Consider the following 24,528-nt stretch of genomic DNA (forward strand, 5'->3'; position numbering starts at 1 on the left):
GCAAGCGTAGATGCATTTTCACATCACGCATGACACCTGTTGCCTTTTATATATATTTAAATATTTTAAATATTTATTAAACTATCAATTAAACTGCCCAGTAACAAATTTTAGTAATAAAGTTAATGAATAATTAATAATAGTTAAATTAAAATTAAAATAAATAATGGCGGGATCGTTAGAAATAAAATTTTTACTATCGAGACATAAAGCCTCTTTATTACGGGAATTAAATACAACGGATTTACTAAGTGTACTAGTTAAACGAGGAGTTATTAACGACGTTGACAAGGATGCAGTCGCTGGTAATCCTGAGCAATCAATTAACGCAGATATCGATTTATTTATTGATATTATCGGAGCAAAAGGTTTCGATGCTTTTAGAGAATTTTGTTTTGCTTTGGAAGCTGAGTGCCCTAATGTTTTGACTGATCTATTAGTTGACCAACACAGCGTCACTGGTAAATTATTTTTTTCATATTTTTTACAATCAATATATCGATTCATCGATTTTTTTATCGATTTATAAAAAATTTTTTAATTTCCATGGGAGTAATTTGGAGTTTCTATGTTTAAATTGTAATTGTGCCTCGGGAATGCATTTTAGAGAAAAAAACTATCAAACCTTTTTTGTAGTAAATTTAAAGAGCTACAAATTTAGTCCTTATCATTTTTATCATATCTCTGATAAGTAAGCGGGTAATTCAATTTTAAGTGAGTGATAAATTTTTGTATTTAAATTAACAGGAGTTTTGGAGTGACTTTTTATTTTTGTAATTGTGGGTAAAATATTGGGTTTAGGTTAAAGGTTATAAGAACCTTTTTTGTAGGAAATTTAAAGAGCTACAAATTTGATTCCTATCATTTTTATCATATCTCTAATAATTAAGGAGTAATTAAATTTTTTAAAAATTTAGAAATTTTTGAGTTCAAATTAACGTGAATTTTGGAGTATGACTTTATTTTTGTAATTACGCCTAAAGTAATGGGGTTAGGTCTTAGACCGTAAGGACTTTTATTGTAGGAAATTAAATTTCCGACAAAAAAGGTTTCTATGAATTTTTTCCTAGAGCCGACGGTTTGCGAGTTATTTTAAATTTAAAAATAATTTTCTTTACAGTTGAGGCAGGTAATTAAATTATTTATTAATTTCAGGTAATTATCAAACAAATGAAAACAAAGAGGAACCAAAGGAGTCAGAGGAGCAAAAAAATGATGAGGATGTAAAGGAAAATAGAGAAAATTCTTTGGTGATTACAATCGAGGACGAGGATGAGCAAGAGGATACCAAAAATGTTGATATTATTTACAATGACGAGTCAAATACTAAAGACTGGTGAGTTTATATCGACATTTCCTTATATATATGTATAGATATATATATTTTTTTATGGCTATTGACATTGGATGGCTTTAAAAATAAAAGCCTCTTATACTGGAAAAACCGGAAATCGCGGAAACTAGTAGTTACATGAGTTATTTTTATCTTTTTATTGCAAAACTCGTTTAAAAGAGGTCGCTCTTGCATGAAAGTTTAAAAAAAGTAGAGCGATTTTACTTTTTTTTTTATTTTCAAAATAGAAACTTTATTTAAATTTCTATAACTCTTTAACTATCGACTTTGAGTAAAAAGTCAAAGATACCATTTTTGTAGGAAATTTAATTATTTATAAAAGTATTTCTTATTATATTTCCGTTATCTTTGATAGAAAAGCCAGAAATTGAGTTTTAAGATAGAAAACTCTTAGAAAACTTTTTCAAAAACATTTGGCGCGAAATTTAAATTTTTATTGGGCTAGGAAATGGAATTCGGGAAAAAAGGTAAGGAAGTTTTTTGTAGGAAATTTAAAGGGCTACAAAAAAGGTATCTTTGGTTTTTTTTTCAAAAGTTGATACTTAGGGAGTTATCGCAATTTTAAGGAATAAAAATTTGAAAAACGAAATTTTGTGATTTTTTAAAGTCACGAAAAATTGAAATTACGATAAAAAGATTGAGTTTAGAGGAAAAAGTTAAGGAAGCTTTTTTGTAGAGGATAAAAAGGGCTAGAAAAAAGATTCTTAGACTTTATTACCTAAACCTGATAACTCAGGAGTTGCGGTTAATTATATTAAAATAAAAAAAAATGTGGGAGTTTAATTTGCTGAGAACAGGAAATATAATATTATTATATAAATAAATAAGCTTTTGTCTTGTTAATTATCTCTCTCATTACACGTACCCGACGTTCTGCGAATTACCACGATGGTAAAGATGATAGCGATGGTACATACTCGGTATATAACAACCACTAGGTCAATGATCACTGGGATTATTACAATCACTTTAATTCGTTATTATCTCTCTATCATCTCTTACAGTTTATATATTTATATATATTATACAATATAAATAAATTATAAGGACAGACGATAAAAGACAATATAGTTAATTTTTTTTTCCTGTCAAAATATATATACATATATATTACTGTGATTTAAATTTAATTAAAAAAATAAAATTTCAATTTTTGATTTTTAAATTTAAAAATCTGGTAATTAATTAAAATTACTCAGTAATAAATGCTATAATTACCCTAAATAATGGGTCATTTTACAGCTCTTTTAATACAGAATCCCCATGAATTTTTTCTATTCCTCTTCTTTAAATCCCTAGATCTCATAAATTTATAAACTGATCCCTAAAAAATTCAAAAGTTTTTTTTCTTCAAAAAAATTCTGTCTCATTTTACCCCATTCTCCTTGTATAAATATATAGATATACATATATATATATGTATGTATGTATGTATGAGTCAAAATATGAAGGTAAAAATAAACCTCTTAAAAAAGTAAAAAAAAAAAAAAGTAGAGCAGGAAAAAAGGGAGAAGGGAGAGTTCATTGCTATTTACAGATTATTTCTAGATCTGCATCATCGTCATCCCAAAAGTTGTTCCATACTTTGCTCCACTCCAGTATTTACTGTTTCTATTAACACAATTTTATATATAAGTTACAAACGAGCGTATATTTATAAAAATAATAATGTGGGTAATAATAAAAAGTGTTTTATTGTAAATACAACGAGTGTATGCTAATAATACAATAATAATAATAATAATAATAATAATAATAATAATAATAATAATACAAAGTAATACATAAAATGTACACTGGTTACCGAAATTACATAGACAATCAATTGGACTATTTTTTAACGCTAAATGATGTGTACGACATAACAAACACAACTGGATTGTACGACTCGTTTTGGCAAGTGGCAGTTTAAAAAAACATTCAAATAATAATGATAATAATAATAATTTATGCGCTTTTTTTAGATTTTGGTTCATTTTTTAAATTTTTATTGATATGTAGAATTTTTTTTATTGGCATCCGATTTTTTCGAGTTGGATTCCATAAATTGATTTTTTTCGATATATCGATATCTAATTCGAGATATCGATTTTTTTATATTTAATTTTTATACAGTAAAAATTTTATTGGTTCGATAAATCGATTTTTGAATCGATCTATCGATTATTTTATATTCGATAGATCGATTTTTTAACATTCGATTTCCATACACTAAAAATTTTATTGGTTCGATATATCGATTTTTGGATCGATCTATCGATTATTTTATATTCGATAGATCGATTTTTTAACATTCGATTTCCATACACTAAAAATTTTATTGGTTCGATATATCGATTTTTGGATCGATCTATCGATTATTTTATATTCGATAGATCGATTTTTTAACATTCGATTTCCATACACTAAAAATCTTATTGGTTCGATATATCGATTTTTGGATCGATCTATCGATTATTTTATATTCGATAGATCGATTTTTAAACATTCGATTTCCATATACTGATTTTTTATTGATTCGATATATCGATTTTTGGATCGATCTATCGAATTTTTTGTATTCGATAGATCGATTTTTTAACATTCGATTCTCATACACTGAAAGTTTACTGATTCGATACATCAATTATATAATCGATTTATCGATATTTACTACAAAATATCGATTTATCGTTTCATTTTCATTCGATATATCAATTCCTCAAAAATTTATTTCCATACATCGAATTTTCATAAGTTCGATAAATCGATATTTAATATCGATACGCTTGTACTTCTCATAAATAATCGATTCAATTAATCGAATTTGTATTGTATAATCGATCTATCGTCCTTTCGATACATCGATATTCGTTAAAAAAATATCATTTTTTAAAAATTTTTTTTCGACATCCATGAATCGATTACTAGATTCTATGTATCGAACATATTCGAGATATCGATTATTGTCTAAAATCGCCTACTATTCGATTTATCGATTTATATTCAAATTTCGATTTTTAATCGACAAAATTTTTACAAAAAATATAAAACTTAACTATCGATAAATCAACTTTCATTCGATATATCGATTACAAATTTCGATATATCGATTTATATTCAAATTTTGATTTTTAATCGACAAAATTTTTACAAAAAATATCAAACTTAACTATCGATAAATCAACTTTCATTCGATATATCGATTACAAATTTCGATATATCGATTTATATTCAAATTTTGATTTTTAATCGACAAAATTTTTACAAAAAATATCAAACTTAACTATCGATAAATCAACTTTCATTCGATATATCGATTACGAATTTCGATATATCGATATATAAATAATTTAACACAATATATACACATTAAATAATAAAACATCTATTAACACAAATTACAAAAAATTACTACATTCATATAACTTGTTTAATTTTATGTATCGACAACTTTGTCTGAATCTCTTGCAAAGTTTTCCCCTTTGTTTCGGGCACAAAGAAAAACGCAAAGACCGCTGACATGGCCGCCATACTCGCGAATGTCCAGAAGGTAACATCCGGTCCCGTAGCGTCAACCATACTTGGAAAAAATTTCGTCACTACAAAAACCAGACTCCAGTTTACCATAATACTGAGACTACTAGCGACGCCCTTAGTTTCCGGCGGGAAAAGTTCAGAAATAACCGCAAAAGGTACCGACCCATAGCCGACACTGAAGACGACATTGAAAAGGGCCAAGCAGGTCAACGGAAGCCACCCCACGGATTCGAGGTTTACTTTTTCTGCCTGTAACTTGAAGTAGTAGCCCAGGACTGCCAAGCAAATGGTCATCGCAGTTCCCGAGATGACCAGCAGAGGCTTGCGCCCAAATTTGTCGATCACCGAGGCGACCACGACCGCCATTATAACCTCGATGATCCCGATAATTATCGTGGCGACAAAGGGATTCACTGTACTGCCCGCGTCTTTGAATATTTTCACGGTATAGAACAGAACCGCGTCGATGCCGCACATTTGCTGGAACCACATCAGGCCCACGCAAGTCCCCAGAGCCTTTCTGCCCGCTCTTGTGCCAATCAAATCTCTAATTCCACCCTTTCTGCTCTCGACCCTGTCTGATTCTTCCTGCAGAATTGTTATTTCTTTTTTAAACTCGTAGTCTTTCCCGCGCAAAGTTCGAAGCGAGCGTTCTGCTGTTGCTATGCGGCCATTTTGAACCAACCACAGTGGAGACTCGGGCAAGAAATAGATCAAGATAAAGGGGACTAGGGTGAGGCAGCAGGCAATATTGAAGGCCATGTAGTCGGCGTAGGCCCCGACTATGTAGACAAAGACCACGCCGGTGGAGAAAAGGAGGGGGAAGAAGGACCCCAAGGCCCCGCGGATCGAAGGCTCCGAGATCTCGCCGATGTAAACTGGGACTAAGACGCAAGCGGATCCGGCCCCGATCCCGCCGATGAATCGGGCGACGTAGAGACTGATCAGGTCACGGGTCAGGATTATCATCAGCCAGGATATCAAAAAAGGAACCGCGGTTATTATTATCGTTGACTTCCGGCCGATTTTGTCCGCGACCTTCCCTGCGGGGACCGCCCCCACTATGGCGCCCAGGGCCATCAGTGCGCAGACCCAGGACATTTTGTTGTCCGTCATGTCGATCAGAAATGAGGTCTCTGATGTCAAGTACGGACCCACTGGGGAGGTCCAGCTTAAATTCATTCCTGCTTGCATTGACATCAGTCCCGCTGTAAAAAATTATTTGCGATATTAGTTTTTTTTTTTTTTTTTTTTTTATTCGGGTCATGGTGATGAACAAAAGAAGGTTAAGATATTGTTTGTATATTTATAAGTATATTGATTTTGTTTATCTATTATCGAATGAGTTTTATGACCGATTAATCTGTTAATTTTTTTTTTATTTGCGATTTATTTTTTTTTTTATTTTCAATTCTAGTAAACGAAAATTTGAATTTTTTTTTTTAATCCCGTCGGTGGGAATTAAATTTTTTTTTTTAAATTTGCCGCCAAAAGTTAATTTTTATTTAAATCAATATTTTCAAATTTTGATTAAATTTAAGATTTTTAGCAAAATTTAAAAATTTTTTGAAAACCATTTTTTAAAAAATTTGATATTTTCAAAAATTTTATAAAAAATTTTTTTGAAAAATTGAATTAATTTTCGATACCAAAAAAATTTCTAAATTCAAAAATTTACTTTTACATAAAAATTTTTTCCAAAATTTAATTTTTGAAATTTTTTCAAAAATTTCATTTTACATAAAAATTATTCCAAAATATAATTTTTGAAAAATTTTCCAATTTTCATGCCAATAAAATAAATTTAAAAAAAGTCAAAATTTCCAAAAAAACAAAATAAAAAAAAAATTTTTTTTTTCAATAAAATCTTTCCTTAAAAAAAAAAGATAAAATTTTCAATAAAAAATCCCTGTGACAATGATTTAATTGCAATCTCAACAAATCTACGTTCTATATTTAGTCTGATAAGAAATATAAAACCCATTATCATTATCATTATCAAAAAATCTTAACAAAATAAATAAAAAAAAAAAAAAAACCACTCCCGAAAACTCACCAATGAGCGTCGATGTATATTGAAAAAATTTTTTTCCCTCAATTAAGGTCTTTGTGGTCTTAATTAGCATCGGCTCGACGACACTTCCCTTATCCTTATCCTCCATCATTTCCATTTCCATGATCCAGTCCCACTATCACTCCATAAAAATATTAACTTATCACAGCAACAATAATCCACCGAACCCAAATAAACAAATACCAAAAAAAAAAAAAAAAAAAATAAAAAAAAATTGACAAAAAAAAAAAAAATGTCAAAATTAACAACCGCGACAATTAAAAGTCTCGAACTGAATGTACATTTATTACACTCACAATCTTGTCTCGTTTTGTTATCTCTGAAGATTTATATACCATTAATTAACTATTATATCTTTATATATACATATATAAGCATACATTCATATATATATTTACAATGAATTTTTTTTCCAAAATTATAATTCTAGGATAGAAAATTTTATTTTATTTGATTCCATTTCTGATAAAATTAATTATTATTTTGAATATAAATATATGTATATATTTATATATTAATAATATGAGTTGAGTGATCTTTTAAGTTGAATTGTCTTGATACAACTGTTGAATAAATGACAATAGCCCGCCAGATAATCTTCCTCTCCTTCGTTACATTTCATAACGCAAACCCCGTGATTAGTCCTCCAATCACAACTAAAAGATTTTGTTATACATATATATATATATGTAGATGTGTGTACTGTATCACTTAGTAGATAATCTACATATTTAGTACGCCTCCACTTCCTTGTCCACATTTCGAAATTAAGATTAAAAAACCTAAAAAATATATAAATTTATAAAAATATATAAATTTATTTATTGTATTAATTTTTACCTTGAAGTGAATAAATGCCGTAGGTGCAATTGGATTAAATGGAAAATGTCAGGATGTCTAATCTTATCATGACATATCAGAGATTACGGGTGTTAATGTTATTAATTATTTTTTTATTTTAAAATAGTTTACTTTTTTTAATAACATATTTATTTATTTTTTTGTTTTTATTAGCGAGGGGATCGGAGAACCTGAGAGGTGGAGTGGGTTTCAGGAGGAGGTCCTTGATGAACCTGTTGATGAGCCGGTGAGTTATTTTTTAAATTGGGAGATGGATAAATTACAGGGAAGGAAAATTTCAGTTTATATGAGAATTTATGGTCATGTTTAAATTTTTATATGATCATATATTGTGTATATGATCATATATTGTTGTATATGATCATATATGATCACGTTTTTTTATGTATGACCATTATATGATCATATATTGTATGATATAATCATATATGATCATATGTGATCACGTTTTTTCATGTATGACCATTATATGATCATATATTGTATCTGATATAATCATATATGATCATATATTGTATCTGATATGATCACATATTGATATATGATCATATTCATTTAGATACGACCAAATTTATATTAATTTTTGATCATACACCCTATTAGATATAATCATATATGATTGCGCATACTATCAGATATAATCATATATGATCACATTTGTTTATATATGATCATGTGATTACGTTTGTTCATGTATGGCCAAGTATAGATTAATTTTTAATCATGTGTGATATCAGATATGATCATGTAATGTATCTGATATGGTCACATATGATCACATATTGATATATGATCATATATGATCATACGTGTTCATACATGACTAAATTTAGGTTAATTTCTGATTATATACTCTATCAGATATGATCATATATGATCACATATGCTTATATATGATCATATGTGATCAATTATATTAATAAGTATGTTCATATTTATATTTATATGACTTATGACCACATATAATATCAGATATCATATATGAACAGACTATTAGATATGATCATATATATTCACATATGTTCGTATACGATCACTTATGATCATATATGATTATATATGATCACACATACTATTAGATATAATCATATATTTTCACATATATTTGTATATGATCACATATGTTTCTATATGATCATATATGACCACATATGAAATTTTTCCCCAAAAATTTAAAAAATACAGAAATTTTTACAAAATTAAAAAATTTACAAATTTCTTCAACTCAAAATTTCGTTCTCTCATTTCTTTAAAAAAAAAAAAAAAAACATTCAAACTATTGATCATCTAAAAATAAATAATTACATAAAACAACCGATAATCCCATAAATTAATAAAAAAAAAAAAAACCAACGTAATAACACTTAGAAAAAAAAATGTTTAGTTTTTAATCCGACGTTATGAGGTTTCCAAATCCGTTTCTCGTTCATACTAGTCTTCTTCAATACACCTAACATCTACACTCGATTTCGCAGACATTGTTAACATTAATATCAAAACTCCATTAACATTAGTAGTTAATTTATAAATAATTAAGTGTCATGATTTAAAAATTAAGTAAATTCACACGATATTTAAATAAAATAGGGGCGTGCTGACGGTGTAAATGTCTTGGTAGTCTTTTATTCATGAACATGAATATGTGTGTGCGTAATAGGATGCTCTCTTTTCAATTTACTACTTGAGCTATAGCGTGCAACATTATAATTCCCAGTACATCCACATGTTTTGTGTTACTGATATATGTATCTACTTCTTTACACTTTATTCGTACACCACAATACATTTATATTGTTGTTACTACACATTTAATCGTTACACGGTTGTAACTTTAGTGTCTTTATGAGCATCATACCAAGTGGACGCACTTTTTTTTTTAAATTTCCTATGGAAAATTAAATTATTTATCAAATTCATTAATTAATTTATTGGAAATTTTAATTTAAATTTATAAATAATGAAAATTTTAAGCAAATTGTTCGGTAAAAAAAATAGTGTTCGGACAAAAAGTAAAAATATAACGAAAACTAAATATAAGAAACATAGTAATGGGACTGTTGTACCTAAGGATGAATTTATGTTTGGTGATAATTGTAGTACGAGTACTAGAAGACATCGACGAAAACGGAGGGTAAATTTTTTTTGATAGTATTTTTGGTAGTTTTGGAAAAGTACTAATTTTTGTAAATTTTTTTTTAATTGAAGTTTAATTTTTTTTAGTTTTTGTAATTTTAGTAGTTTTTGAAAGAAAGTGATTTTGGTATTTTTACGAATACTAATTTTTGGAAATAGTATTTTCGTAACTCAGCAGGGTACAAACTTTGATGAATTTTGTAGAATTATAATTTTGGTAGTTTTTTTTAAATTTGTGAGTAGTTTTAAAAATACTAATTTTGATGGTATTTGAGAGTACTAATTTTGTGAGGTTTTTTTTAAATACTAATTTAGATATTTTTTACTAATGCTAATTTTTAGGAAATACTACTTGGAGTAGTTCTGTGAAAATACTAATTTTAATAGTAGTTTTTAAAAAATAGTAACTGTATTTTTTACGAATACTAATTTTTTGGGAATAGTACTTTAGTAGCTCAGCAAAGTACGAACACGGATGGATCTTTAAAAATTCGGATTTTGATATTTTTTAAATAATAGTAACTTTAGTAATTTTTCAAGAATACTAATTCTGGTAATTTAAAAAAAGTACTAATTTTGTGAGGTTTTTAAAAAATACTAATATCGATATTTTTTACAAATACTACTTGATGTAGTTTTGTGACAATACTAATTTTCGTAGTAGTTTTTTTATTAATAGTAATTTTAGTAATCTCGGGAAAACACTAATTATAATAGTTTTTGACGGAACTAATTTTGTTGGGCTTTTTTGAAAATAGTAATTTTGGTAGTCGTTTCGAAATACAAATTTTGGTATTTCCTACTACTAATTTTCATATTAAAAAATACTAATTCCAGTAGTTTCATAAAAACATTCATTTTAGTATTTGTTAGTAATAGTATTTTTAGTACTTTTTGCCAAGTACTAATTTAGTATTTTTGAAAATAAAAACACTACTTTTAGTATTGGAAAATTCCTGTTTCCTTATCCATGGAAAGTACTAATATTAAAAATTTCTCAACAATGGTATTTTTAGTATTTTAAGAATACTAATTTTATATCCTTATATATTTAATGATTTTACTAGTTTTTAATACCAATAATTTTAGTACTTGTTTATAAATAATAGTAATTTTTGTAGTTTCGTATTTTTTTTTTTTTTTAATGATTTTGGTAATTTAATTTTGATAAGATTTAACCGCCCACTTGATAAGAAACCGCCCATACATAAATTTTCGATCTGCTAAAAAAAATTTATTATTTTAAAAATCCGCGTAATTAAAATAAGACCTTGAGTAGAGTACATGACCTTTAAACCTAACGAGTACTTCTTTGAATTAATCAGTTTATGAGAAGGAAAAACCCTAAGGATTTCCGGTGAGAAAAGGAAATAACCATAGCAAATTTTTTTTTTTTTTTTTTTTTTTTTTTTTTTTCATTATTTTATTAGCATTATATATATACAGTATATATTTTTATATAAAAGTATGTGAAATTTTGCACAACTAAATAAATGTGGATTTCAAAAATGAAAATTTTTTTCGAGCTTTTTTTTTTTTAAATTGAATTAAAAATTAAAAACTCACGTTGGCTAGAAAATAAAAACATAATGGAAAGAAAATAACAATTCGTTAATTAAAAAATTCATTTCCATTTGAGTGAACGAAAACAAACCAATCTAACAACAATAATTAATAAATATAAATATGAATATGAATATAAATAATAACCAGCAATAAAATTACTAGCAATTACCAGAGATTAAAAACTATGCCAACTATGTAATGCTAATATTGTGTTTCCGACAGCTGGTCATTGAAATCGCGCTCCCAAGTGAATGTCCTATTGCATTCCCTCTTTCTCCCTCCTCACTCTTAACCCCACCCATTCCCTCCCACTCACTAAATTCAAAAATAAAAAATCTAATTTCAAAAATATTTTTATCAAAATATTTTAAAAAAATTTCATTTTATTTTAACTCCAAAAAATTAACAGCATTTAATTTTAAATTTCAAAAAAAATTTTTATGAAAATTTTATTTTTCAAAATTCAAACTCAACAATTTCAAAAAATTCTCCTTTTCATTTTACACTAAAAAAAATTCATCAGAATTTTCAAATTCAAATTTTCATTTTAAAAAAATCTTAAAAAATTTTACTAGAAAAATTCAAAATAAAAAAGAAATTTTCCAAAATAATTTTGAAATTTTTGACTCAGAATTTTCATAAAATAAAGTTTTTTATGAAATTTTTTTTGAAATTCAAATTTGAGGACTAACTGAATTTTTTTTGAGTAAAAATAAAAATTCAAAAATTTTTAATTTTATTTCAAAATCATTTTTTTTTCAAAATTGAATTTTTTAATTTTTTTTTTTTTTTTTTTTTTTTTTTTTACAAATTAAAGGTGTGTCAGGTAAAAAAATACGCCCTCTACCTTCATACTCGCCAACTCCTTATACATTTATATCCATATACATATATATACATATATATATACATATATATATATATATATATATATATATATATATATATATATATATATATATATATATATATATATATATATATATATATATATATATATAGTATAACTATAGTAAATAAAAGTATACTAAGTACCCTAGTATAAACTCGTTCCTACAAAACCCGATCAGTCAACTTTAGAACCTTTTAAACTCACCTCTAATTAAAAAAACCTTAGAAAAAAAAAATAAAAAAAATTACAACTCATTAAAAAATATTTATTGAAAAAATTGTTGGAAATAATTATTAAAAAATAAAGCGTAAATTGGAAATCAACTAAACTCTCGTAAATAAAAAATAAAAAAAAAATAAAGAGTAAAAGTTTTGTTTAAAAGTAGTGGGGGAATTGGAATGTGCAACAGGTAGAGAAGGTTGAAAATATTTTTTCAGTTATCTCGTGTCTCAGTACACGTACATACGGACATTAGTTTGTCATTACATAGTATAGTATTTTTTTAGTAAATGGGGTAAAAAATAAAAATTCATTTAAATTTTAAATTTAAACTAAATGAGGAAGTTTTTTAATTTTCGGTGATGTCCAAGTGCTGTAATGGAAAGAAATGATAATAATAATACTAGTGGGATAGGTGGTAATAATAATAATAGCAGTAATAATATTAATAATAATAATATTATTAATAATAATAATAATAATAATAGTAGTAGTAATATTAATAATAACAATATTATTAATAATAATAATGGGAACGGTTCCAATGGCCTTCAACCGCAGCCTAATGAGGTATTTTTTTAATTAAGTAATTATTAAATTTTAAATTAAGGGTGGGGGATAAATGTCAGTATGTAAAAAAATCGGGAGATAAATATATGTAATAGTAAATATTATAAAAGTAGGCAATGTGACTTTCATTAGGGAGGGGACAAATTCTTGTGACGGATAGAGAGTTGGAGAAACTTGGAATTGGAAAAAGGAAAATTGAGAAATTTTATGGCAATGAGTCACTCAAGGACTTTGAGATTAGTGTGGGACTGTGATAGACAGTAATATTTTTTAGGTTTTTAAATGCAGATATTAGATATTGGTATCTGATAATTCTGATGGGTGATTAGTGTAGTAGGAATGTGAGTTGGTTTTTGGAGTAATTGACGGTGGGGGTGGAGAGGTAACGTGATGACGAGTAAAATGAGTACCCACATCACTGGGTTTGGGTAATGTGTACCGGAAGTGCTAAATTTATTTTTTTGTTAATTATTTGACTAACTTTCAAAATGGGTAATGAGTTTATTTTGGTATAGGGTTATCGGTACTCATTTGACGCGGAATTCGCAGCAGTTTTTGAAAATTGTAAAAAAAAAATTTTTTTTGAATTTTTTTTTAAGAAAAATTTTGAAAAATTTTTTTTTATCAAAATTGAGGGTATGGTTGACTTCGTGACGTCATTTCCTCTAGTTTGAGTACCCACATGACTATATTTGATTAAAGTAAAAAATTACGTTAATTATTAATTAATTAACTATTTAATTAATCATCTTTCCGAACATAGGCATGTGGGTACTCATTTCACGTGGAATCGTGCCCTCTTTACTAATCTCATGTTTTCTATACTTAAAAAAAATATTCAAACCAAAAAATTACCGTAATTACCATTTTTATTAATATATATGATGAGCAGACCAAGTACTGAGTACCTGCTCCAAATATATCGTTGTTGGTACTCATTTTACGCGGAATCGCGTCAGCTTTTCAGCCCCACTGTTCTTATATTTTTAAAAAAAATTTCTAAGGACTTACAGTAAAAAGTTATAAGACGCAGATTTATAAATTAGAAGATAAAGTCGAAAAAAAATGTGTCAGGGATTAGGAATGTGATTCAATGGTATCCTTGATTAAAAAATAGCATAAAGGAATTCTTCAGGCATGCGTCACCTCTGAACCTGTTTGGTGACATTACATATCTATATATAAAAATATATAAAAATTTTTTGTTCAAGGTCGGTGACAGAGGATGGGAAGTGCATCACGTAACAGTGACCCGAGTGCCAGGATATGGGTTTGGGATCGCAGTCTCCGGAGGGAGAGACAACCCGCATTTTACTAATGGCGACCCCGCGATCGCGATTTCGGATGTTTTGAAAGCTGGCCCAGCAGAGGGAAAATTGCAAGTTAACGACCGGATAATTTCAGCCAATGGTGTGTCACTAGAAGGCGCAGACTATGGAGCAGCTGTTCGAGTTCTTCGTGACTCAGGATCGACAGTTCTGCTGGTGGTCAAGCGACGATCTGTAATACCGCAGGTTCAGCCAGCGCAGCCTCAGACTCACAGGCTGACTTTGACTCGTAACAACAAAAAAGATGACTTTGGTCTGGTTTTGGGCTGCAGACTTTACGTCAAAGAAGTCACTAGAGAAACTGGAGCTAAACCTGGCGACCTGGTGACCAGAATTGGCGGGATTCCTGCAGACAACATGAGTCTGAAGGAGGCTAAAAAAATAATGGACTCGTGCAAAGATCGGCTGTCAATTGTCGTAACCCGTGAACCCGGTGCTTCGACCTCTGCTGCTGCTTCAAACTACTCAACTGCCAAAGAAGCTGGTGAATATTTATCGGGGGCAAGTTACAGCAGTCAGAATCTTTACGTTCCGCCACCGACTCGTCAAACGGATGACAAAAGTAATCTAGCGCCTAGAGGAGCCGGTGGGAGGTCCAGAGGTCCTCTGATGGATGTTTCGTTGAGTCAATTAGACTTACCGGCTACTCCTACAGTAGATCCGCCTCGGCCGCCACCCCCACGACCTGAAGGTAAGGGATATATTTTTGTGGGCCAGAGATAAAGAAAAACTGACCATGGGATTCAATTCTACGGTAAATTTCCGCTAATTTGAGTACCCACATCGCTAAGTTTGGTCCGAGTACCTCCAGAGTCCAGGGTGACGGATTTACCCCCAGTAAAATGGGGATATAAACTAATTGTCGGAACTTAGGGTTGTTGGTACTCATTTTTCAGGAAATTTTCTCAGCTTTTCAAAAATAATACTCATATATTTTTAAAAAAATCCCTGTGTCTAAAATCACAAGAAATTACCACAAGATTATTTTTTTTTAGACTATTATTCATCGCGGCGTCAACTCTACGAAGAAGAAACACGTTCTAAGCAGCCAGTACCCGACCCACGTTTTATAACTTTCCAAAAAGAAGGATCCGTGGGCGTGCGTCTAACCGGAGGCAACGAAACCGGGGTCTTTGTGACCGCAGTTCAACCTGGATCACCAGCTTTTCGGCAAGGTCTTCAGCCAGGTGACAAAATACTCAAAGTCAACGACATGGACATGAAAGGTGTCACCCGAGAGGAAGCAGTTCTGTTTTTGCTGAGTCTCCAGGAGCAGATCGACCTGATCGTCCAACATCGTCGCCAGGAGTACGACCAAATAGTCGCGTCAGGTCGCGGGGATTCGTTTCACATCAAGACGCATTTTCATTATGAGCAACCTGACAGAGGCGAGATGAGTTTCCGCAGCGGGGATGTTTTCCACGTGATCGATACTCTCTATAATGGAGAAGTCGGTTCCTGGCAAGTTTTCAGGATCGGGCGCAATAACCAGGAAGTACAGAAAGGAATTATTCCCAACAAAGTCCGGGCCGAGGAACTCGCGACTGCGCAATTCAACGCGACCAAAAAAGAGCTCAGCACCAGCAGCGAGAGCCGCGGAAGCTTCTTCAGGCGAAGACGCGGCAGCCATAGAAGATCCAAGTCTCTGGGTCGCGATCACTGGGACGACGTCGTCTTCGCAGACAGCATTAGCAAATTTCCCGCGTATGAGCGAGTCGTTTTGAGACACCCGGGGTTCATAAGGCCGGTGGTACTTTTTGGACCGGTCGCGGACCTCGCGAGGGAAAAATTACTAAAGGATTTTCCGGACAAGTTCACGTCCCCGCAGATGGAGAGTCAGCTGGACGACTCGACCAGTGGAAAGGGAGGGAAAACTAATGGGATCATCAGATTAAGTGCGATCAGAGAAGTCATGGAGCGAGGGAAGCATGCGCTGCTTGACATCACGCCCAATGCAGTTGACAGATTGAATTACGCTCAATTTTATCCGATTGTTATTTTTTTGAAGGCGGAAAACAAACAAGTTATCAAGGAAATGAGAGCTGGGATTCCCAAGTATGTATTTTTTTATCGATATATCGAATTTTTACAAAATCGATAGATCGATACTAATAATTTTAAACCGATCATTTTTATTTTTTTAAAATGATTAGTAAAATAAAAATCGAGGTATCGAATTTTTGAAAATCGATTAGTTTATATATCGATATATCGCATTTTAATGGTTGTGCATAAAAAAATCGATATGTTGAATTTTGAAAAATTTAGAAATGGACAGAATCGATATATCGAATTTTTTAATATCGATTAGTTGACAGAGTCGATATATCGAATTTTTTAAGATCGATTAGTTGACAGAGTCAATATATCGAATTTAAAAAGATCGATTAGTTACTAATTCGATGTATCAAACAGTAACATATCAATTTTTAAGAATCGATTAATAAAACTATCGATCTATCGAATTAAAAAAATTGCCTACTAACAGAAATTGACATATTAAATTTTTACTAATCGATTAATAGAAATTTCCATTATATCGAATTTTCATCAAATCGATTTATTGAAAAATTCGATATATCGATTTAGTAAAAAATCGAGATATCGATTTATGAAAAATTCGATATATCAATTTAGTAAAAAATCGAGACATCGATTTATGAAAAATTCGATATATCGATTTAGTCAAAAATCGAGATATCGATTTAGTAAAAAATCGAGACATTGATTTATGAAAAATTCGATATATCGATTTAGTAATAAATCGAGACATCGATTTATGAAAAAATCGAGATATCGATTTAGTAAAAAATCGAGATATCGATTCATAAAAAATTCGATGTATCGATTTATGAAAAAAATCGATATATCGTTTTTTTTTTTCAAATTTTAGATAATTAATAAAAACTTTTTTTTTTTTTTAGATCTGCGCATAAAAGTTCAAAAAAATTATTAGAGCAGTGCCAGAAATTGGACAAAATTTGGGGACACATTTTTAGCGCCGTTATAACGCTGACTACTCCAGAAGCCTGGTATAGAAAATTACGGGAGTTGATTGACCGCCAACAACAAGGTCCTCTATGGATGAGTCAAACCAAGGTATGTCTAATTACATAATTGCATAATTACTATTTGCATTTTTTTTTTTTTTTTTTTTTTTTTTTAGTTCTGTAAAGAAAATTCTTCTGCAATCTTTTAATTTTCTTGCAACGTTTCTTTCAATAAATTTACACTCAGTAATTATAGACCGATAGACCTTAAATTATAGGTCATTTTGAAGCTCTTTTATCACAGAATCTCCTCAAGAAATTTTTATTCCTCCATCTATTAATTCCTGACCTCAATAAATTTTTAAAGTCACCCCTAAAAATTTTCTTATCCATCTCCTATTGAAAAACTTACCTTCAAAAATTGATAACTCACTTCCTAATTAATATTAAGCTCTCATAAATTTTTTTTAAATTCCTCATTAAATTCCCTTTAAAATGACCTATAATAACCTTTAGTTCATTTGATAATGAACATTAAAAAAATAAATAACTGATGGGATTTAATTGTTGTAGCCGGTAGAAATGGTGTCGGATCTCTATCTGCCTCCTTATCATTCCTTTTTCAATCCATACGACCCTTGTTATCCTAATAATAACAACTTTATTAACATTAATGATACTTATTTAAATAATATTAATTATGATAATAATAATAACAACATAAATATTAATTTTTTGGGACCTCCGCGACCGCCAACTCCTCAATTATTTTCTGCGCAACCCAACCAGAGTGTGATTGAACAATTTTTCGGCTACATTTAATAATAATAATTTATATATATATTTATATTTATCTATCTATTAATCACTCATCTCATTTTCACTGCATGGTCGCATGATTAATAAATTAATAATTATTTTCATCTAAAAATTCATTTTTGTTTTAGAAAAAAAAAAGTTTTGTTTTTTTATTAATTAATTAATTAGAATTAGTATTAATATTGATAGTGATAGCAATGATTACAATAAATTTGACGTCAATTGTAGCCGGAAGAAGCACTCTCAGACGATTTCCTATTCCCGATGACATCTCGCCTCTCCTACGCTTCCTCTCCGGAAAGTGATTTGGAATTAAATACGAATGTTCCGATGTTGTCTGGTCCACTTGGTCCTCCGACACGTCTTAAGAGTAGTTCTGATCCAAGTATTGCTACTCAAGACGACACCGCTGCGCCTCCGCCGTATACTAGCAGTTACCAGGTATGTTTTTTTATTTTTTTAGAGAAAGACATTTTTTTGGGACAAAAAGATCTCGAGGAGAGAGATGTTGAGGTGATGACGCGTCAAATGAGTACCCACATGACTATGTTTTGGTGAGGTGGTTAATTAATTAATTAGAGGGTAATTAATTTTAGTATTTTGGTATTTATTTAAGTTTATTGATGTGGGTACTCATTTTAATGGAAATCGCATTCTCTACAATGATTCACAACTTATTTTTCAAAAAAATTAATTTTGGTTTCGAAGATCAAAATTTTGGAATTTTTTTTTTTGGCTAAAATTTTTTTTTTGACAAAATTAATATAATTTCTGTAAAGTAGGCACGATGACGAGTAAAACAAATACCAACATGACTGGGTTTAATTAAAGTCGTTAATTAATTAATTTAATTAATAATATTGCTAATTAATGAACTAACTCAAAAAATATCGATGTAGGTACTCATTTTACTCGTCACCAAATTTCCTGTAAAACCCACCAGTTAATTTTAGAAAAAAAATCAAGTTATTCGCATCCAAAATAAAAATAAACCAAATTACCCCAGTTTTTTTTTTTAACCCAAACCTATTGATGTGGGTACTCAAACTAACGGAAATCGCCTCCGGAATTCAATGCCATGACTAATTTGCCTTTAAATCTTCTCAGGCATTCGAACAACACAAACGTACCGTTCCCGACACCAAGTACGGATTCTCTACTTCAACTGATCAGCCAAGCTTGCCATCTTATACACCAGGAGTACCCTCAGCACGTTCACCTCATCAGGGACCGCCAGATTTGCCGCCACGAGTCGACAGAAATGTAAAACCTGTCGGCCGCGGAACTCTTGGTCGCACAGCAGTCGACCGTCTTGCCACCAAAACTGACTCAGTACTCGACATGCGTAATTATATTAACGCTACTCCACATCGTGCCAATACAACTTCTTCTCTAGAACGTTCTCAGCCCAAACCAGTTGCCGTAAGTAAAAAAAAAAAAAAAAAAATAAAAAAAAAAAAAATAATAATAAAAATAATAAATAAATAAAAAAAAAATAATAAAAAAAAAATTTTTTTTCTTACAGGGTAGTTATGACAGTATGTCATCATATGACTCATACAATACCAACGGTAACCAAGTTTATAATGTAGGGGGTAATTTGAACACATCAACTGGTCGACTAGGTCCCAATGTCCCGGACGATTTAAAAACCGGTAACATTCCGCAAAGAGCACATGATCCTTATCGATTTACTCGCTCGACTGCTCAACCAATACCAGCTAATCAAGAGAATCGCGGTGATTACGCTAAGTACAGGTAATTTAATTAATTTTAATTAATTAAAACTTCTCTTTTTTTTTCAAATTTCACTTGAGGCCAAGATTCTTCTCACGACAATTAATTAACGCGTTGAGTAAACTAGGGTTTATTATAGGTCATTTTCAAGGGAATTAAATGAGGAATTTAAAAAAAAATATCGCGTTCCTTAATATTGATTAGGGAGGGAGTTATGAATTTTTCAAACCGACTACTTTTGATAGGAATTCATTTTTCATTAATTTGGGGCCGCTTTAAAAATTATTAGGGCCCAGGGATACAGAGATTAAGGATTGAAAAATTTTTTTTCAGATTCTGTGTTGAAAGAGCTTTAAAATGACCTATAATTGGAGGCTATTTAAGCAATAATTAGTAATTAATTTGAGTAAAAATAAAAATTTTTGACAAAAGTGATTCGGTAGGAAAAAAAAATTAATTTGTAATTAAAAAATTTTTTTTACAGTCGACCAGAACATAAAGTGATACCAACTACACCATCGAAATCTGGTAATAACAATAACACTGGAACATATAAACCGGTACCGCCGCCAAAACCCAAAAATTATCGGCCTCCAGTTCAAAATTCTGTTCAAGATGATAATAATCCTGCTAATTTATATCAACATGCTAAAAATTATTCACTGACACCCTCGCATGTTCATAATGGCGTAAGTAAGCTTTTTTAAATTTTTTTTTTATTTTCTACTAACAATTTTTTGTGTATTGAGTTCCAAAAATTTTTAATAAAAAAAAACAATATGATCTCTGAATTCCTGATCCAATTTCCCGTAGTTTGAGTACCCACATCAATACATTTAAAATTCAAAAATAATTGCCGGTAATTAGCGTAATTGTAATTACATAATTAATATTTTTATTTAATGAATGGGTGCACGTTAACAGGGACTTCGTTCTGAGTAAAATGAGTACCCACATCAATATTTTTTTTTTTATTAAAAATTGGGCAATTTTTAATTGTTGTAATTAACAATTAAATTAATTAATTATCGACTCAACCAAATGTAGGCTTGTTGGTACTCATTTTACGCGGTATTGCACGCATTTTACAGCTACTATAGTCATTTTATCAAAAAATAATTTTTTCGTCACCAAAAATCCAAAAACATCATTTTTGTAATAATAATTGTTGATTAAAATTTTCAAATAATTTTTTTTTTCAATTATTGGCATGTGGGTACTCATTTTACGCATCTCCGTATCAAGATTACAATAATGTGATTTATTTAACAAAAAAAAATTTTCAGATCGAAAACACAAATCACCGTAATAGTGGTCAGTACTATTACAACATACCCCCTCCCAATCGCGGGCAAGATGGTAATTTTTTAATAAACACCAACAATCACAATCACTCTCACAGTTTGAGTCACTCTCACTCGCATTCGAATCCACCGGTTGCCAGCCACGCGCACAGTAACAGCGCGGGCCAGCTGACTCTCAATCACGGTCACAGTAGATCTAACATTAACAACAACAATAACGCCGCTAATGTCAACGGTCATGGCAACCACTCGGCCCACAATGGCGGCGGGCATAACCGTGAGCCCAGCGGTTTAGACCTCGCGGGCAGTCGGGAGCAACGAGGTAGCGCTTTTGAACTCTACCGTAAGCCTCCGATTCATCATAACGTCAGGTAAATTAACATTAATCATTTTTTTTTAAATTTTCGAGATCGCTAATTTTGATCCATGCCTTTTTCAACTTCGATCCTCCAAAAAAAATCTTCTGAATTTTTTTTTACATAAATCACTAGTCTAAGGCTCTAGACAGCTCAATAACGAATTTTTTGAGCCCAACCGGAAGTCTCTAGCTTCATTAGTTCCCGAGATCCTTCAGCGTTAATCAACCCGAGAATAATTCCCGCCTTTCATTAATCCGATGATTAATGCGCTGTAATTTCTGATCTAATTGTCCTATCACCTTCTCCAAGGGCTTAAAATTCTCGTAATAGAACCAGCTTTCAAATAAACACCCCCACCATACAACAATTACCATCCATCCCATAGAATTCATCAAAAGAATCCTAATTAACCAAAAAAATGGATTCCCGCCAAAAGTAATCCTTTTAAAACATTCATAACTTCCTTCCTTATCAATATTAAAAAACCAAATATTTTTTATCATATTTGTCATTAAATTTCCGTTAAAATAACCTATAATGAAGTTAATTTCCCGCCGTTAATTACCACGTAATTAAAATTGAAAAAAAAAATTAAATAAAATTTCCGTGAAAATTAATAGAATTTTTTTGTCTCTCCCTAAAATACTGAGTAAAAAAATGAGGTTAAAATTTTAAAGTCACTAATTAGCGATCTCTAATTAATAAATAAATTAATAAATGAATTAACCGATATATTAACGGTGGTGGTGATTAATAGGACATCTGGAATTACAAAGGGATTATTTAATAACGAGGGAGGTATTTTACGTGGACCAGGAGATGTTGTAATGACAATACCTCCTGGTGCGCTTTCATCTAGTAATCATCAAGAAATTTATTTTGCCGTTGTACCGCCTATTAATACTATTAATACTAATAATAATAATAATGTTAATAACAATGATATTTATTATGATTACGATAATATTGACACTGACATTGACATAAATATAAAACAACGTGGATCTATTTCACCGCCGGTTAATAAGGGTGAGAATTATTTTTAATTAATCGGTGGTGGGAAAAAAAATTCATTGATTAATGCTATTAATGCATGATTTACATATTTAATTAATAGGTAATTTATTAATACTTAATATTAATAAATATTTATGTTTTAGGTGAGTCATTAATGAGTCCATTAATTGAATGTGGACCACGTGGGATTAAATTTAATAAACCAATAGAATTACGTATTCCCCATAATGGAACTCCGCAGCATAAATTGATATTAAAAACGGCAAATAATGAAGATTTGGACAACAGTTGGTCGGATATTAAAATACCAGAGGCGTGTGGTGAATATATTTATGTTAAATTAGATCACTTTTAATTAAATCGTCATTTTTTACTTTTATTTTTTATTTTTTTTTATTAATGAGTTTGATGAGTGGAAAGACAATCAAATTGCGAGAAAAATGAGTACCCACAAGGCTTTAATTGGAAGTAGTGATTAATTGGTCTTTTAATGGTTAATTTGATTAATTGATAATTAATATTTTGTGGTGTAGTTAAATATAGTGGTGTGGGTACTCATTTTACTTGCCGTCGCATGCTTTAAGTTAGGATATTATTAATTTTGAAGAAAAAAATTTTTTTAATTTTTGATTAATCAAATAAAAAATTATATGGAAAAATGAATACTGTAGTGGGACAGTAGACAATATTCCGAGTAGAATGAGTACCCACAAGCCTACTTTTTGAAATATCAATAATTTGGTAATTAAACAATTAATTATATTGTTAATGACAATTGAAATTTTTAACTAGCTCAGAATATTATGATGTGGGTATTCATTTTACTCGTCATCGCATGCTCTATGTAAAAAAATTATTGATTTTAAAGAAAAAAAATTTTTTAATTTTTATTAATACAAAAAAAAATTTATCGAAAAATGAATAGTGCAGTTGAATAGTAGACCTGATTCCGAGTAAAATGAGTACCAACAACCCTAAGCTCCGTAGACTCATTAATTTGGCAATTAATAATTAATTACATGCATAATAAAAATATATGTTTTTAAGTAATTCGAAATATATTGATGTGGGTACTCGTTTTACTCGTCATCGCATGCTCTACAAGATAGATCACAAAATTTTAAAAAATATGAATTTTAATAAAATTAATTAGGCATAATTAATAAAATGTGATGGTGCCATGGTACCGTATAAAAGTATATTAAAAATACATAATTATTAAAAAATATTTATTCTCTGTGAGAGTAGATAAATATCTAAATAATATACATATTTAATGAATATATATTAATGTATATAATCAATAATAATAAATAATAAAAATGCATTTATCTGGTACAAGGAGAGCAAGGCTGAAATACCAAATGATCTGACTAATCAATGTTTAAAAATTGATTAATTAATAATAATAATGAATTTTTTAACAAAATAAAATTAAAAAATTTTTTTTAATGCATTTTTAAATATTTAAAGAATACTTGCTCGCACATAATTATTAATTACAATAATTGCATAATAATCTCATTAATATTAATTATTAATTAAATATAATTAAACAAATTTATATATAATTATTAAATATCAAACAAATGATCTGTTTTATTAAATAAATATGTAAAATAAAATTTTTTTTTCGTTTTTTTTAAATTATTTTTCTACGCGCTCATGTGTGACGCCACGCGTCGCCATGGCAACTGAGTCACAACACTGACACACAATTTTTATTGACACGTTTTAAGTTTTAGTGCACGAGCTCACTTATTTTTGTTAAGAAAAACTTAAATTG

At 29.7% G+C, this 24,528-nt stretch overlaps 2 protein-coding genes across 5 annotated transcripts; one reads left to right on the forward strand and one right to left on the reverse strand.

The window, feature by feature from the left end:
* LOC103571262 (tight junction protein ZO-1) lies at positions 1 to 24,295 on the forward strand. 4 transcript variants are annotated; one of them, XM_053738125.1, is made up of 13 exons: positions 1 to 461; positions 1,156 to 1,336; positions 7,962 to 8,034; positions 14,400 to 15,207; positions 15,512 to 16,571; positions 17,441 to 17,615; positions 18,554 to 18,766; positions 19,433 to 19,747; positions 19,851 to 20,083; positions 20,547 to 20,751; positions 21,349 to 21,737; positions 22,483 to 22,754; positions 22,886 to 24,295. In XM_053738125.1, exons 1-13 carry the CDS (start codon positions 167 to 169, stop codon positions 23,095 to 23,097), a joined length of 4,431 nt encoding a protein of 1,476 aa, XP_053594100.1. In that variant the 5' UTR covers positions 1 to 166; the 3' UTR covers positions 23,098 to 24,295. The 4 variants fall into 4 exon arrangements, with proteins under 4 accessions (XP_053594100.1, XP_008547612.1, XP_053594102.1 ...); XM_008549390.2 differs by lacking the exon at positions 22,483 to 22,754 and having other exon boundaries at positions 22,886 to 22,975; XM_053738127.1 differs by lacking the exons at positions 1 to 461; positions 1,156 to 1,336; positions 7,962 to 8,034 and adding an exon at positions 9,712 to 9,939 and having other exon boundaries at positions 22,886 to 24,294.
* LOC103571256 (facilitated trehalose transporter Tret1) lies at positions 4,725 to 7,524 on the reverse strand. Its single transcript, XM_008549359.2, has 2 exons — positions 6,930 to 7,524; positions 4,725 to 6,081 (listed from the first exon to the last, which is right to left on the reverse strand). The coding sequence occupies exons 1-2, from the start codon at positions 7,048 to 7,050 to the stop codon at positions 4,754 to 4,756; spliced, it is 1,449 nt and encodes a 482-aa protein (XP_008547581.1). The 5' UTR covers positions 7,051 to 7,524; the 3' UTR covers positions 4,725 to 4,753.
* Positions 24,296 to 24,528: the final 233 nt, after the last annotated feature.

The sequence above is a fragment of the Microplitis demolitor genome, chromosome 4, assembly GCF_026212275.2.
Source record: "Microplitis demolitor isolate Queensland-Clemson2020A chromosome 4, iyMicDemo2.1a, whole genome shotgun sequence".
NCBI classification, from domain to species: domain Eukaryota; kingdom Metazoa; phylum Arthropoda; class Insecta; order Hymenoptera; family Braconidae; genus Microplitis; species Microplitis demolitor.